Genomic DNA, 18,113 nt, shown 5'->3' on the forward strand with positions numbered 1-18,113 from the left:
TTCAGTACATTGTAATTTGGTTTAACCGAATTTTGATTGTGTTGAAAATATATGTGTGTGTGCGTGTGTATGTGCGTATATATTTATACATATCTATAGATATATATATATTCTGGTTTGTTTGGATATAATTTTTATCAGTTTCTTATATGTTTGGGTTTAAGTTTTTTTTCTTTTTCACAAATTTTGCGGTATTTTAATTTTTTTTTTCTTTTCAATTTAAGTTGATCTTTACACTGTTGTGGTTTCTGTATCAATGTTGTTCGATGGGAGTGGGCAGATTTTTGTGATAGGCCTTTTGAATTCGTTGTTCTGGGTTCTTACTTTTACAACGCGGATCAATTCATCTTGTCCTGGATAGGTTTCAACAATCCTTGCTAGGGACCATTGTGACGGTGGAAGTCTTTCATCTCTCAGCAAGACTAAATCTCCGATCTTAGGTTGTTTTTCGATTTTCAACCATTTCGGTCGATTTTGAAGCCTTGTTAAATATTCTCCGCTCCATTCCTTCCAGAATGACTGCAGTAATGCTTGTAGTCGTTTCCATCTGTCCAAGTAGCCTATCTTTTCAGTTGGTAGGTTGGCTTCAGGGACTGTATGCATTGATGTGCCGATCAAAAAGTGTGCTGGTGTTAGGGCGTTAAAATCATCCAAGCTATCTGTAACGGGACAAAGGGGTCTCGAGTTAAGACAAGCTTCTATTTGTGTTAGAAGCGTACTGAGCTCCTCGAATGTTAGGGCTTGGTTTCGGGCAATCCGTTTTATGTGGTATTTGACTGATTTCACTCCTGCTTCCCATAAACCACCAAAGTGAGGAGAAGCAGGAGGAATAAAGTTCCACTTGGTACCCAATTTACTTAGTGAGTCAGCTATTTCTTTATAATCCTGTTTGGCTACATTTAACATCTTTTGAAGTTCGGTATTAGCACCCTTGAAATTAGTACCGCAGTCGCTATAAATATTTGAACATATTCCTCTTCGAGATATAAATCTTCTGAACGCGGCGATAAAGGCTTGAGTTGTGAGATCTGTTACAGCTTCAAGATGAATTGCTTTCGTGGAGAGGCATATGAAAATTGCAAAATATCCTTTAAATTTCTTGGAATTTCTTCCTTTCCAAGTTTTAACTTCCAAAGGGCCGGCATAGTCTACACCAGTGTGAGTGAATGGTCGTGACATATTTACTCTGGGTGCAGGAAGGTTTCCCATCAGTTGTTCCATTGATTTGGGTTGATTACTAAAACAAGTGAAGCATTTACTCAACCACTTCTTCACTGTTCTTTTCATATTGAAAATCCAAAATTGATTTCGAATAAAAGCGATTGTTTGCTGGATACCTCCATGTAGGGTTTTCTCATGAGCATCTTCAATGATGAGTTTCGAGAAGTTATGATCTGGTTTCAATGCAATAGGATGCTTTTGATCATATGTAAGATTGGCATTTTGTAGTCGGCCACCAATTCTTATAATACCAGATCGATCAATAAACATGTTTAGAGATTTATTAAGCTTTGTTCTCTTAGTAAGTTCGAGTTCTTTTATGACATCGGGAAACATGAATTGTTGAACACTCCTTATGGTTGTACGCAATGCGATGTCAAGTTCTATGGGTGAAAGAACTGACTTCATTCTTAAAACATCATCCTTTCTTAAATTATAGATAAATCTGTTTACTAAGGCGACGATTCTTAATACCTTGATAAGCTTGGATTTTTTGCAAACTACATCAAGAATGCCATTAGCATCTTTGATGGTGACATGAATCTTGATTTGTCTCTTTTCTTCTTCCGTTTCTAATTGGGCAGGTTGTTTAGGTACTGAAAAATCCCATTTTTCATGAAGAAAGTGTGGTCCATTCCACCATAGTGTATTGATCTTCAATTTCGATGGAAGGATACCACGAGATATTAAATCCGCTGGGTTTAATTTGGTGGGGATATGTCGCCATATACTTATATTGGTCAACCGTTGAATTTCGGTGACTCTATTGGCTATGAATGTCTTCCATTTTGATGGTAATCCAGATATCCAGCTCAAGGTTATTGTAGAATCAGTCCATGCAAATAATTGGACGGTTTTAAATGGAAGAACTGATCGGGTATAATCGAGAAGTTTTGCCAGCATAACAGCTCCGCAAAGTTCTAATCTCGGTAACGATATTGTGTTTACAGGCGCTACCTTTGTTTTAGAAATGAGCAAATGAGTGTGTATGAGGTTCTGGTTGTCTAATACTCTAAGGTAGACGACAGCTCCATACGCTTTAATTGATGCATCACTGAATCCGTGGAGTTCTATTTGTTTGATGTCAGTTTGAGTGTTTATCCATCTTGGAATGTGTATGTCTTCTAAAATGTCTAACTCTTCTTGAAAAGAGAGCCATTCCTGTTGTAATTCAGCTGGAATATTGTCGTCCCATGAGAGGCCCTTCAGCCATAATTGCTGCATGATGATCTGAGCCTTGATAATACAAGGTGCTATCCATCCTAATGGATCAAAAAGACGAGCGATGGTTGAAAGAATGGAACGTTTTGTAACGATATTGTCGAGAACGATCTTTTGGAAAGAAAATGAGTCAGTAGATGGGAACCAACTGATTCCAAGAGTCTTCGTGTGATCCAGAGATCCGAAAGTCAAAGAAACACTTGTTTCTCGGTCTTCTTCCGGAATGGATTTCAAAAATTCCCTGTCATTACTCATCCATTTACGAAGATGAAATCCAGCTGAAGTTAATAATGTTGAAATTTGATGGTACTTTTCGTTGGCTACCTCTAATGTGTCAGCACCTGAAACTAAATCATCTATGTACATGTCTTCACGGATCATTTGGGCGGCTAGTGGGTATGTTGATTCTTCGTCAGAGGCAAGTTTTTTGAGAGTTCTGTTCGCTAAATATGGAGCTGGAGCAGTACCAAACATCAAAACCTTAACCTTGTAGAGTTTAACTGGTGTTGTTGTATCTTCACGCCAATACAGCATTTGATAATATGCATCATCTGGATGAATGTGGATTTGTCTATACATCTTTTCTATATCAGATGTAAAGGTAATTTTATGTGTTCTCCACCTTAAAACTATTGCTATAATATCTGTTTGTGTCTTAGGTCCAGTCATAAGATGGTCATTCAACGAAGTTCCATTCGAAGTTTTAAATGATGCGTTGAAGACTACACGCAGTTTTGTGGTTGTACTGGAGTCCTTTATGACGGCATGATGTGGAACGATGTTGTGAAAAGGTGAGTTGTAGATGCTGTCTTGAGTGATATCCACTTCTTCCATTTGGTTAAGTTTGAGATATTCTGCCAGACATTTATTATATTCTTCGTGTAATGTTGGGTTGATAAGTAACTTTTCTTCTTGCTTGTAATACATCCTTAATGCTGTTTGTTGTGTTGATTTTAGCTCTGGCCGTTGATTTGCCTTGAAAGGTAACGATACTTCAAAACGCCCTCCCGGCAACCTCTTGACGTGTTTTAAAAAGTGATTTTCGCACGCTTCATCTTCCTCTGTTTCGGTTTTTTGGTATGGAGATTCCTCAATCTCCCAAAACTTTCGCATTTGTGTGTCTATGTCGACAATTTGTGTGTAGACTTGAATAGAGTTGGGTTTTTCAAGCGGTACTTTTCCTAAAATGATCCAACCAAATTCGGTTTTTTGAGCGATTGGACATATTTGTTCATCATCACGAATGACTTCATTCAAAATTATTTCGCAATAAACGTCATTCCCTAACAAAATATCGATGTTTGATGGTCGATGAAATGTTGGATCGGCTAATTTTAAACCTTGGATATGTTTCCATTTTGTTGAAATAATTTCATGACTTGGTAAAAGCCCTGTTAATGTTTTATATACATAACCTTTTGTCGACATAGTGAAATCTGAATAATTTGAACTTAGGGTAAGTTCAATATAGTTTTGACAAGAACCGCTTTTGTTCTGCCCTAATACCGAAATATCAAATGAAGTATTGTATTTTTTGAGTCGCAAAAGTTGAGATGCTGATTCCGTTATAAACGTAGCTTGTGATCCAGGATCAATCAAAGCTCTTAATTTTATAAAGTTTCCATCAGCTGATTTGACTTTTATGATTGCTGTTGCAAGTAAAATTTGTGTATTTTTAAAGTCCTTCAAGTGAAAGCAATTTGATGATGTTGATGGTGGTGGATCGTTTGGATAGAAGGCTGATGCATTTGGATTGAATTCTGTTGATATATGGTGTGCATGTGAGCTGTTTGTGTTATATGTGTTTGGATTTGTGTTGTTGAATGAATTTGTTTTATTGTGTGGCATAGTTCTGGTTTGAGTTTGAGAGATTGTGTTATTTGAATTGGGTGGTAATTGATTAGCTTGAGTGAATGTTTGTCGTTGGTATGTGTTTTGTTGATTGTGTAAGTTGAGTTGGTTTTGTGCGTTACCGAAATGAAGCAATGAATTATGTTGCTTTTGACAAAAATGGCATTTTTTATCACTAGGGCAACTATTTGTCTTATGGCTATATGCCAAGCAGTTAAAACAGTTCCCTAATTGTTTTACAGTTCGTTGCCTTGTGTTGACATCCATTTTTAAAAACTTTGTACATGTTCTTAATGAGTGTGCACCCTTATGGCACAGTTTGCATGAAAAATTTGCTGTTTCAGCATTAACATGAAATACCGTTTTTAATGGTTTTTTATGTGTTGAGGTTGATTTCACATTTTGTTGCTCATCAACCATTTCCAGTGTTCGGAATCTTGTCTCTAAGAAATCCGAAAACTCCTTATAAGTGGGTATCTCTTTCTTAGTTCCAAGTGTTGCTTCCCATTTCGTTTGTACTGTTGATGGAAGCTTTTTTAAAAGCATGAAAATGATGATTGCATCCCAATGTTGGACCGGCAGTCCTAGGTTTGTGAGGGCGTGTAAAATTTTGGTTGAATTATCCAACAATTCGCGGATACCTTTCGAATTCTCCTCATGAATTACTGGTAATTCATAAAACAACTTTAACTCGTTATTAACAAGAATTCTCTTAAAATCATACCGTGAATTTAATAATTCCCATGCCTTTTCATAGCTAGCATCATCTACGTTTATATGTTCGAGCAAAATGCCTGCTCCTTCTTTACAGCATGACTTTAAATAATGAAGCTTTTCTATATTTGTTAGTGATTTATTGCTATGGACCAAAGAAACGAATTGATCTCTAAATGAACGCCAATTCTGATATTCACCCGTAAAAGTCGGAGGATTAATTTTGGGTAAGCGTACATCGTGATGCTTATTATCGTCAGATTTTGCAACTGGAGGAACAGCAGGAGGTATTTCTTTCGCTTTCGCCTCTGCAAACTTGTCCAACTCATCTAATAGCATAGATCTGTAGAGCGTATATATCTCATTTGCTTCATTAAACAATTCTTCGGTGCTTTTTACTACATCTTCTTTGACGTCATCACTGCAAATCACTATTTGATATTGGTTTTTTATGTTCACCCAATTGCCTTCAAGGGTTTCGAGACGTGTGGTTACATAATTTTTGGTTCTCCTAGTGGGGCTCACAGTCTTTTTAAAATTTTCAAAATCTTTTGAAATTTGCGTGCAGGTGTGTTTTACGATCTTGGTTGCGTTCATTGTTTGTATTTATAAAACAAATTGTATTTCTATTATTGTAATTATTTCAACAAATAAACGAAAAGTGTACTCACTGTGATTTTGTACTTATTCCAGATAAATGACTGCTTAAAATTGATGGCGCTTTGTGATGGGTTGCGATTGTTGATGGGCAGCGATTGGCGAAGGGTAGCTGTTTGCGATGGGTAGCGATTTGATTACTCTTCAGACGATCGGCGATGGATTGCACGAATTTCTTTATTTTTATAAATTATTTTATCAATGGAAACTTGTTTCAATGTTGTTTGTAATTTTAAAAGTTTAAATATATATTATCAAACGACAAGATGTCGGCACACACTCTTTTAATTTTTGAGGATTTGTGTAGCAAAATTAAGTGTTTATGGTTCGCTTTTTAATAGGCAACGAAGGACCAAAATGTTTTGCACAAAAAGTTTGATTTTGTTATAAAAAAAAATATAAAAGGAAACTCAAAACTTCAAATTTATTAAATTTTTCTTTATTTTAGAAAACACCCTTTTCAAATCACAATTTAAACCGAAGTGTCCATGGTTCTTGTAATAACCTCCATCTGACCTTCTTTTTATAAAATTTGTATAACAGTTGGTGATTTTTAGTCCCACATTAGATTAATGGTAAGTTGACATTCCGATTGTGGCAGCATCCAACAGGTAGGCTTATTATAAAAAAAACGAACAATCATCTAACAGGACTATATATTTTTCATGCGAGTTTTGCATAACCGATTTGAACATTTGCAGTTGTATGTCTTTTATATCTTCGCGACTTGCCATCGTAAACGTCTTGAATTGATTGTAAAGCATTTTCATAGACCTTATCTCTCACTTGGTACTGGTATTGAACTACAAGATCATGGTTGGTGTGATAAGTTTTTCGAGAAATAAAATGGTCACGGTACTCTTTTTGGAAATATACGATTGTTTTGTTGCAAGTGTCACATATTGGAACGTTGGCAGATTTGTGGAAAGAAATGTCATCCAATTCCAATTCCGGCCATACAAAAAGTAAGTCCTAGCCAATCAGTGCAAGCCATTCAAAGTAACAGTAACAACAATAGACCAAAATAAATAAAGTTCATTTAAGGGTTTTACCAGACCAAAAACCGCACCAAACAGTTAAACATTCAGTATTCAGAGGCTTTTCAAACACTATTTTTTGACTTTTTGAGGTCCAATCGCAATAATTCTGCTTATTATTGAAGCCTCCGTAATGAACACGGTTTTCACCATTGACGATGATTTTTCGATTAAAATTTGGGTTATTTTGATCCATTTGAATGATTATCCAAGAAAAGAAGTTGCTATAGTGACAGAAATGTTATACTTAACCTTTAGATCTAAGCTTTTATGCAGAATACAGTAAATGTGTAATTCGTCAACACTTCAGTCTACAAGAGCTTCATTCTCAATTGTTCTTGATTGAAGCACAAAGTTTTGATTTTTCAAATAAGTAACTTGTTCAAACAGCTCAAATTTTTCACCAGTTTTGTTATGAAGGTTTTAGTTTTTGGAACTGTGGCTGCAAATTCCTCACCAATTTTTAAGTGAATTTATCTACTCTGCTGCGTGTTTGAAACCTCTACCTTTCATTTTTTAGTAGTGGTCTAGTTTTATCTGCTCAAATGTCAAAATTAAATTAGTGTTCTAACTTAAAATCTAATCCCTTATTCGATTAGATTTTTTTTATTTTAAAAGTCTCTCAATGGGCAGGTTCAGACGACACGAGGGACTTTGGCAAGTAGGCAAGTTTCTGGCATATGATTGGCCAGCTGCCAAAAAATATCCTTCCAACTAAGGCAACTTTATTGGAAAGTTGACTGGAAAGTTAGTCAAGAAAAGTCTTAATAACTATCAAGCAAAGTCTTCTTCCGTCAAAATGACAGCTGATCATGTCTTTTCATTCAACTGAATGCTGAACCTTATTACTCTACGATTTATTTATTTTCTGCACAGCTTCATTTAATGTTTTGTGTAAAATGGTTAACTGTCAATTTGGAAAAGAAATAAGTAATATTTCTTTAAAGTACAATATACAAATATTGATAGACTTGTAGCTTGCCTGAAAAGTATTTTGTAGACAGTAATGTTTTTGGTAGTTGTTGAACTATAAACTTAAAGTAGAGGTTTGTGAAGCAAAGTTCTGAATTTGAAATTCATGACACTTGAAAAACTAACTTGTGGTCTTTTTCAAAATTCACGTTCAAAGAATGAAGGTGACTGCAAATGAACATGCCCAATGTTAGTACACATAGACAGTTATACTACTTAACTCTTCTTAAAACTCGAATGTGACAATCCACATACTATCTTTCAAGTGTCAGGAATTCGGTACATAAATATGAGTAAAACTTTACCTCGGATGGTAACCATTTATTTGTATCACTCAAAGTTTACAATGACTGTGGCTAAATTTGCACTTACCAATTTTTGATATCACAGAACAGGATGAATCAATGCCAGCCATTTTGACAAATGCAATCAGCTCCTAAAATATGCCCCCTATCAGCTGTCAAAATTCATTAGGAAGGTCACTCTTCGAAACCTTTATTAAATTAGAATACTTACATAGACGCCTTCGACCCTGTTTTCGTCAAAATTTGATTAAAAATATTTTACTTACGATGTCGAGTGCTTCTTAACAAAGGCAAACAAATTCATACCACTAAACAACTACTGCCTCTTATTAGTGAATTTTCGACTCACTCAAGACCTAAAGAGTACAGACATTGAATAGAACACAAATAATAACTTATTCAAATAGGTGGATAGGTAGGAAGGTATTTGCCTCCACCTAAAATTATATATCTTTGAAAACAATGTGGCAAAATTAGGTCGATGAAAGAAAAACCATAAAACAATGCAGGCAATTTAAAAAGTTTTCCAATACATTTTGTTTGAATTGGGCCATCACCATCACCATCAGTTTTCAATATCTAGACCATCGAAAATATTTATTTCTATTGAAAGAGACAAAAGATACACATTTTATAAACTTCTTTGTCTCTATCGAAATTTGTTTTTTGTTTTTGTTTTTATTATTGCAGCAAGGATATTCGAAAAATTCATGAATGCAGCCAGAAAGACGAGGAAACAAATAAAACAAAAACTAAAAAAACAACAACTACACCACCCTTTTGCCTCCTTAACTAACTTGCATTGAATTTCATGTTCGGTTATACATCATTCTGTTCCGTTAAGGAACATAACCGTAGGACACTATAAACAGAAGGGTCCTTGCTCGATACACATTATAGCTGTAAGGTAAAGGTTTAGAGAAGAGACTCCTACTTCTGACGGCTTGGTGGCGGGTAGCGGATGGCAGGCAGTGGCATAGTGACAGTGGTGTGAATAGAGACCAAGTTGTGGAAAGTCTCGAGAAGAAAGAAAAAAATATCAAAAAAACGGAAAAACAGCAGACATCGACTCCGACTTCGAGTCCAAGTCCGACATGACATCGACACCCAGCGCCAACGTAAAGTGCTATAACACCAAGAGTGGATCCTTGTTGGTTGTGTGTCGACTTCAACTCCTATACAGTACAGTGTACTATAAACTCTACGTCTACAGTCATTGTCGCATTATTGTCCTTCTGAATCCTCTCTATATCCTATATCCAACTATATCCTTATCCTAGACAAAAATACTATAGTTTGAGCGCCGAGTTACTTTTTCCACTCAGTTTACTTGAATATTGACAACAACAACGAGGATAAAATAAAATTTCAATTTTTGCTTTGTTTTGTTTGCGTTATTTTTCTTTTCTTTTGCCGTCCCTATTTGCCCTACAAATTTACGGGTGTTTGCCCTTATGTTACTCGTATAAAATTGTATGTTGAAGGCGGGTTTTGATTTTTCCTTCCTTTTGAATTTAAAGAGATTTTTTTTGTTCGTCCTTTCTGATTTTACAATAATGCATACATTATTGAATTCTAAGTTGATGTTTTTGTATTTATTATTTACTTTATGGTTGTTTATGTCAGCATTTGTGTAAACAGAAAATATGGACACACAAGAAGGATAGATAATATTTGTAGGTCCTTAGGTAGAGTGAGAGTAATGTGGGAAGTCGATTTAGAAAAAAAATTCTTAGTTATGTTGGTTACAGGGTTCTCATTGAACTTGTGAATAATTTCTTCAGTCAAAAAACTCAACACTTAAGGAAGTGTTGTCAAATATTACTTTTCCATTATCAGTTACTTACTTACTTACTTACTTAAGGTGGCGCTACAGTCCGGGCGGACCTGGGCCTCAACCAACAAGCTTCTCCAGCCAGCTCGGTCCCTAGCTAGCTGTCTCCAGTTTCGCACGCCAAGTTGGTTGAGGTCCTCGCCCACCTGCGTGCGCCACCTGAGTCGCGGTCTTCCTCTACTGCACCGTCCCTCGGGATTGGATTCGAAGACCTTCCGGGCTGTAGCGTTGATGTCCCTCCGCTCTACATGACCTAGCCATCTAAGCCGCTAGACTTTAATTCTGCTAACTAAGTCAGTGTCGCTGTACATCCCGTACAGTTTGCCGTTATATCTTCTTCTCCATTCTACATCTATGCGTACGGGACCAAAAATCACCCGAAGAATTTTTCTCTCGAAGCATCCTAAGACGCTCTCATCTTTCTTTGACAGGGTCCAGGCCTCACCGCCATATATCCGAACCGGGATGATGAGTGTCTTACTCTCTCTCTAAAGAGGATTTTACTTCTTACTTCTTTACTTTGCCTTCTAAGTCCAAAGTAGCAAAAGTAAGCAAAGTAGCGTTGTCTGTGTTTATAGCGGTGCCTAGGTAGACAAAGTCCTTAACTACCTCAAAGTTATAGCTGTCCATGGTGACGTTTTGTCCAAGACGTCGTCGTTCAGTGTCCTTTTTTGATGACACCATATACTTGGTCTTGCCCTCATCGACCACTAAACCCATCTTCTTCGCTTCTGTCGCAATGCTCAAAAACGCTCCACTGACATCACGCTTTAATCTTCCAATTATGTCAATATCATCTGCGTATCCGAGTAATTGGATGGATCTTTGGAAGATTGTGCCTCTATTGTTGACGATTGAGTTTTGCACAATTCTTTCCAGAACGATGTTGAAGAAGTCGCATGACAGTGCATCGCCTTGTCTAAAACCTTTTTTGACATCAAATGCATCGCTAAGATCTTTTCCGAACTTAATAAAGCAGCGTGCATTCTCCATCGTCATTCTGCACAAACGAATAAGTTTGACAGGGATGCCAAAACTAGACATTGCTCGGTAGAGCTCTTCCCTATAGATGCTGTCAAACGCGGCTTTAAAATCGATAAAGAGATGGTGGGTATCGATTTGAAGCTCCTGGGTTTTTTCCAAGATCCGCCGTAGTGTGAATATTTGGTCGATAGTGGACTTTCCTGGTCTGAAGCCACACTGATAGTTATCAATTAGGTTGTTGACGAACGGCTTCAGACGTTCACATAATACGGCAGAGAGGGTCTTATACGCAATGTTAAGGAGACTGATGACTCTGTAGTTGGCTCAATTTAGAGGATCTCCTTTCTTATGTATTGGGCACACTATGCCTAGATTCCACTCATCGGGCATGCTTTCTTCCGACCATATTTTGCAGATGAGTTGGTGCATGCTCCCTACCAAGTCATCGCCTGCTGCTTTGAATAGTTCAGCTCCAGCAGCTTTGTTTGACTTAAGTTTAAATATAACTATCTTCACTTCGTCAAGGTCGGGTAGGCGGCATTGTTGATCTGCGTCTCCTAGGTTGAGTGGTTCTATCTCCCTTACAGCGGAATTCGCTTCGTCATCGCCGTTATATAATTTGGAGAAGTGATCTTTCCATATTCTCAGCATCGACTGCGGTTCTACCACGATGTTCTCCTGATCGTCTTTACAGGGTTCGGTTCGTGGCTGGTAACCTTGGGAGGTTTTTTTTTACCTTAAGGTAAAATTTACGTACCAAATTCCTGTTGTGACGTCCCTCTATCTCCTCGATCGCGAGCTTCTCATATGCTCTCTTTTTTCCATCTAAGAAGCCGGTGTTCCTCTCTCCTCTTCTGCTCGTAGAGCTCACGAGTAGCTCTAGCCCTTTTGTTCAGCGCCGTTTTGTATGCCTCTTGTTTCGCTGCGTGCGCTTGCCGGCATTCGTCGTCAAACCAGGGTTTCGCTGTGGGGGCCGTGTGAAACCTAGCACTTCAGAGGCGGCATCTCTGATGGCTGCAAGGCAATGTTGCCACTGGTTTTCAATGCTTAATGCAGTCAGCATAGGACTCCTTAAGAGATTATTAGAGACTCGATCGGAAAAGTACATGGCAGTCTCTTGCGATTGTAGCCGTGTAACGTCGAATTTTCTCACAGTACTTCCTTGTTTTGGCTTGGATCGGGATATCCGTAGCCGTACCTTGGCTACAACGAGGTAGTGGTCCGAGTCAGTGGTGGCCTCTCGGAATGTTCGGATAGAATGTATACTGGAGAAGTGTCGTGCGTCGATCGCAATGTGGTCAATCTGGTTGACTGTTGATTGATCAGGAGATTTCCATGTCCCTTGTGGATATTGAGATGTGTAAACTTCGTACTAGCTACCAGAACGTCTCGCCCCGCAGTGAAATCGATGTCTTCTCTTCCTAGCTTGGCATTAAAATGTCCTAAGACAATTTTAATGTCATAGCCAGGGCACTACTCATATGTCTTTTCCAAGAGCTCGAAGAATAGGTATGTCTTTGGTGTCTTCATCTTCCTCCTCTGTTTGTTCATGCGCGCATATTAGGCTTATGTTGGCGAATTTAGCCTTGATGCGGATTGTCGTCATGCGCTCGCTCACACTGTTGAAACTCAAGACTTTTTGCCTGAGCCTAGTTCCAACAACAAATCCACACCCAAATAGACGCTGTCTTTGTTCTTGGTAGTAGTCGCCGTAGTAGATATCGAAGTCTTTTAGTTTGCGTTTGCCCGGTCCATCCCATCGCACTTGTTGAATGGCTGTAATATCTGCCTTGCAGCAGTTTAGGGCCTCCGCTAATTTTTCGGCCGCATCTGGTCTATTAAGGGACCTAACATTCCACGTGCATATCCGAAGTTCGTTGTTCTTAATATTTTCTTGAGCAATGGACGATGAAAAGACTTCCCGAACGTACGGACCTACGAACGGACTTACAAACCGATTGCAATTACTTCCTATTTGAAGTTAATATTGCTGTGTTGAAGTGGGAGCTCTGAATAATTCTTTTGAGGACGAGGAATGTATACACTTCGTTCCTGTGGATGCTTTATTCCTGTTCAATCGGTCTTGAAATAGATGAACAAATAGTGACGTTCATGGCTCTTTTTCAATCTACTGTAGGCTTTTCTGGGTCAAAACCACAATTATAATCACTTATCAGGCTTTTGGCTTTAATATTTCACATATTTCGATGAAGAAGATTTTTACTTCGATGTTGAGCAGACTGTTTTCTTTTTCCTTTTTTAGTATTGGGCCAACAAAACTACGGTTCTGTTGATCGGGCATATTTTCTTCAGGACATATTTTACAGGTTTAACCACTTTGTAAGTTTTGCTATCAGGGGCACGTAAACTGGGTTTCCATAATTATCTATAGCTCCAATGATATTGAACAACTGTTTAAAGTTATCAAGTACAAGACTTTTGACAGTTTTTGTTAAATCATTTTTTAATGCTAACACTGTAAATCAAAAAATTATGTATACCATACAGGTAACCTTCATAACAAACGTCCTGATGTATAGGGAGGTTAATAATTACACTTTCCTTAAATACTATCCGCTCCTGTCAGAAAGACAAATAAAAAACACATAAAACAGAAACACCATCAACATTGAAATAATTGGAACGTGCTTGATGGAAAGGCTAATATTATAATTACGTTCAAGTGCGATGGGGCTGTACGGTTCTGTGTGCTATGCTGGGGGCTAGGGCTAGTGCTATACGTACTCTATACTCGACATGGTGAAGCGCTTTTGGGGTCAAACATAAATTATATTCCAGTAGCCAATGCCAATCACGTACAACTCAAACTTCCTGACTGGCGGTGGCGAGCTGACATATTGCCAAGGACTATCGCATACTGACATATAAGCGTGTTCGTATAGGATTCAACGTATACGTACATCTCACAAAATTAGTCTGTGTGATTTTGTGTGTGTCTTGATGTTGAAGTTTTTATTTATTCTTTTCAGTTTTCTGTTTCTGATGATTGCGGCATATGTTCGCACGGTTGATTTATGGTTAAAACATTTATGCTTTAATGCTTTTCATTTTCAAAATATTATTCCGAGTAAGTAATTTTAGTTGAATTTGTACTTTTTGGTGTACTATTTGGTTTGGAGAAAGCTGCTTCATTAATAAACCAACTGTCATAACAAACGGTAGTTAAAAACGTCAAATCATTTTAAGATTCTGTCAGTTTGTTAAATTTAAAAATTACTTTCATTGGTTAAAACTAAAAACTCTTAGTTTTAATAAAAACCTTCATTAATGGGAAAAAATGCTAGGTGTGTTTTAATCAAACCGTGAATCATAGAAGAAGTCCTTTTTCTACCCTAAAACCTTAGCATGAATTATTTCCAACCAAGGAAAAAAAAATGAATACGCTTTTAATTGCTTAATTAGATCATTATAAAACATGTTTAGTGACAAAATTTAAAAAAGTTTATATGTTTAAACTTTTGGGGAGAAGACAAATTTGGCTTCGTATACATTAGTCTTCGACTAACTTCTCTCACGGTCGGTTTGATTAATCTTCATCATGTCTAAAGTTTGCGCTAAATGCGAACAAAGTATAAAACGTTCCAAGGAAATTAAATACGTTAAATGCGAATATTTCTGCGGTCGTTTTTTTCATAAAAATTTTGTCGATATAAGTGACAACGATTTTGATATAATTGCAGAAAAAAGATTATTCTGGAAATGTAATTCTTGTCAAAGTATTAATCTTTCCCAATTTATTAACAATTTCAATGTTCTTTCTGAGAGTGTAAATGATCTCAAAAAAGAGTTCTCTTCCTTTAAAATGTCTCAGTTAAATTCCCCACCTCGCAAATTAGCGAAAAAAATCATACCTGACTCTTCGCCAAGTCTAATCGACAATAACAATAATTTAAATCGTGTAAATAGTGATATGCCTGGTGTAAATAACAATTTAACTGAAAATTCAAAAATGGAACTCATTTCAATCAATGACCCATCATTAAATGATAATATTCCCGGACCTTCAAAAAAAACTAATTCTAAAAAATCAGAGTTTGTTGTTGTTGAGAGGAAAAAAAGAAACCCCCAAAAAAAGAAAAGAGAAGTGAAAATTATTGGCACGAATACGTCAACAAATTTAAGTGCTATACCAAAAATAAAATGGCTTCATCTATCTCGTTTTGCAAACACAACTACTCCTGAAGACATTGTTAATTTCATATCTTCAAAAACAAACATTCCTACAGATTCCTTTAAATGTTTTATGTTAGTAAAAAAGGATGCAAATGTTTCTGAACTTAAATTCGTTACATTTAAATTGAGTGTTTCACATGAACATTTATCAACAGTCATGGACTCTTCGTTCTGGCCCATTCATGTTCAAGTTAAATATTTTTTAACTCTGGACAAAAAAGAGAAAACAATAACTATACATCCCGAGCCTCCGAGTCTCTTAGATCAATCATAATTTGCCAAAAACCAACGTCACCATCGTCATCATTATCAGCTTCATCTTCATCGCTTTCTCCCATCACACCTTTCTTAATAAGATCGACTCTTTCTTCACCTTCAACATCACCGCTATTATCGTCGCCGCCGCCGCCACAGCCATCGCCACCGCCACAGCGATCACCACCACCGTCACCATCGTCATCAACAGAAACTTCCCACTGCAACAATGCATTACTCTTAACTAATGCTTCTGCTTCTCATTCTGATTCATATAATTTCCTTGGTTATTATCAAAACATTGGAGGAATGCGCACAAAAATGCAACAATTGCTTCTATCGTCATCATCTGAGCAGTTTGATTTCTTTGCGTTTACTGAATCATGGCTAACCAAGAATCACAACAATGCAGAGATGTTTAATAGTCATCAATACTCAGTGTTTCGTAAAGACAGATGTTCTGTATCCACTGGACTAGAAAGAGGAGGAGGGGTGCTGCTTGCTGTGCGCTCCGTATATGCCTGTACCGAATTATCATTGCCAACATCAAATAATTCATCTTTTGACATTGATCAAATTATTATTAAGGTATCATTAAATTGTAAAAAAGATATTTTTCTAATAGTGAGTTATATTCCGCCAAAGAGTCATATAGATTTGTACAAAGAACATATAAACAATTGTATTTATTATATTTCTAAGCTTAATAGTAAACAGCATGTCATCTTAGTAGGTGATTTTAACTTGCCGAATTTAAATTGGGTATTTGATTCTGATGAAGGTCTTCTTGTTCCTTTCAATGTAAATAATGAGTGTGATTCTTTATTTATTGATTCGCTTTTAACTGTTAATTTGGTTCAAATGAACAATTGTAAAAATAGTTTAAATAGAACACTCGATTTATTGTTTGCAGATAAAGACTTAAATTTGTTCGTAAATAATTCTATTTTTCCAATATTTCCAAACACTTTACATCACATAGCTTTGATTTTTGAATTTAAAATACTGAACTTTTTCAAACCAAAAATGCCTTTTAAATATAGATATAATTTCTCCAAAGCTAATTTTAACAACATTGCGAGTTATATTGATAATAATGTAGTACTGCCTTTAACTTTTATTCAATCTTGGGAATTATCAAGTTTTTACAACAATTTTCTTAGTTCTCTTAAGACAGCCATCGATCTATTTGTTCCTAAAACTAAATTGAAAAATGCTTCTAAGCCTCCTTTGTATAACAGTCGATTAATTAATTTAAATAATAAAAAGAATAAAGCTTATAAATGTTTAAGAAAGTGTTATTCTGATGCCAATTTGCGCAGCATTTATAATGAGTGTGAAACGAATTTCAATGTTCTAAATAAATTTTTATACAAAAACTATATTTACTCTTTGGAATCCAAGTTAAGAGTTAATAGTAAATGTTTTTGGAGTTTCATTAAAAGTTAAAAAAAAATCTAATGGATTCCCTAAAAGTATGCAATATTTAGGTTCGACTTTAACAAGTCTACCATCTATTTGCGATGCCTTTGCTAAGTTTTTCAAGTCAAATTATATTGATTCTAATACTGTCACTAACGCCTCTTTTTGTCAATCTCTAAATAGTCTAAACATAGGAAATTTAAGTGTTACCTTATCAGAAGTTGAATTGGCTCTATCTGGTCTAACTGAAGATAAAAATTCTGGTCCGGATGAAATTCCACCTATTGTTTTAAAAAAATGTTCCGTCGTTCTGTCTAGAGTTTTGTGTTTTGTGTTTAATAGTTCGTTAACATATGGTGTATTTTTGCCAGAATGGAAAACGTCCTTTGTTACTCCTATTCACAAATGTGGTCCAAAACAGGAAATAACAAACTACCGACCTATTAGTAAATTGTCCTCGATACCAAAATTATTTGAAAAAATTGTTTGCGATAAATTGAATTTTTTATTAAAAGAAATCATATCCCCGTACCAACACGGTTTTGTACCCGGTAGATCAACTTCCACTAACCTAACCATTTTCACGAATTGTATTCTAAATTCATTAGAAAAGGGTTACCAAGTGGACGTTATCTACACCGATTTTGCAAAAGCGTTTGATAGGGTGCATCATAAAATTCTATTAAAAAAATTAGAGAACATAGGTTTTCATTCCAACATGCTAAAATGGCTGACAGAATATCTTACAGGGCGCAGTCAACTCGTTTCAATTGATTCGGTTACCTCTCATCCCTTTTCTGTAACTTCTGGCGTTCCGCAAGGGAGTCATTTAGGTCCAATGCTGTTCCTTATTTTTATTAATGACCTACCTGATGTCCTTACAAACTCAATGCGTCTTATGTTTGCGGATGATTTAAAATTTTTTAGACGTGTAAAAAACTTAACAGACTGTACACTTCTCCAAAATGATGTAAACAATCTTATCAAATGGTGCAATATAAACCAATTAGCTCTAAACATATCCAAATGTCAATGCTTTTCGTTTACACGTCGTTTGTTACCTATTGTTTACGACTACAATATGCAAAGTCATGTCCTTGATAGAGTTTCTATTAAAAAAGACCTTGGAGTCATTTTTGATTACAAGCTAAACTTTGTACAACATACAGAATTCATGGTGAACAAAGCCAACTCTATGTTGGGTTTTATTTTTCGTAATTCATTTGGTCTTAAGGACCCCTACACACTTAAAGCCCTTTATGTGGCTTATGTTAGATCAATCCTTGAATATTGCTGCGTAGTGTGGAATCCTCATTACAATGTTCATATTACAAGAATAGAAAATGTCCAAAAAAAATTTACAAGATTTGTAGTACACAAACAAGGCTGGAACATTGAAATGCCTTCGTATATCGTTAGATGTCAGCTTATTGGTATGCAGACATT

General features: G+C 36.3%; 1 protein-coding gene across 1 annotated transcript; it reads right to left on the reverse strand.

Annotated features, from left to right (window-relative positions):
• Positions 1-231: 231 nt before the first annotated feature.
• On the reverse strand, positions 232-5,604 carry LOC129938653 (uncharacterized). Its single transcript, XM_056046328.1, has one exon. It carries the CDS (start codon positions 5,602-5,604, stop codon positions 232-234), a length of 5,373 nt encoding a protein of 1,790 aa, XP_055902303.1.
• Between the last annotated feature and the right edge of the window lie 12,509 nt (positions 5,605-18,113).

Source organism: Eupeodes corollae, chromosome 1, assembly GCF_945859685.1.
Source record: "Eupeodes corollae chromosome 1, idEupCoro1.1, whole genome shotgun sequence".
Classification (NCBI taxonomy): Eukaryota; Metazoa; Arthropoda; class Insecta; order Diptera; family Syrphidae; genus Eupeodes; species Eupeodes corollae.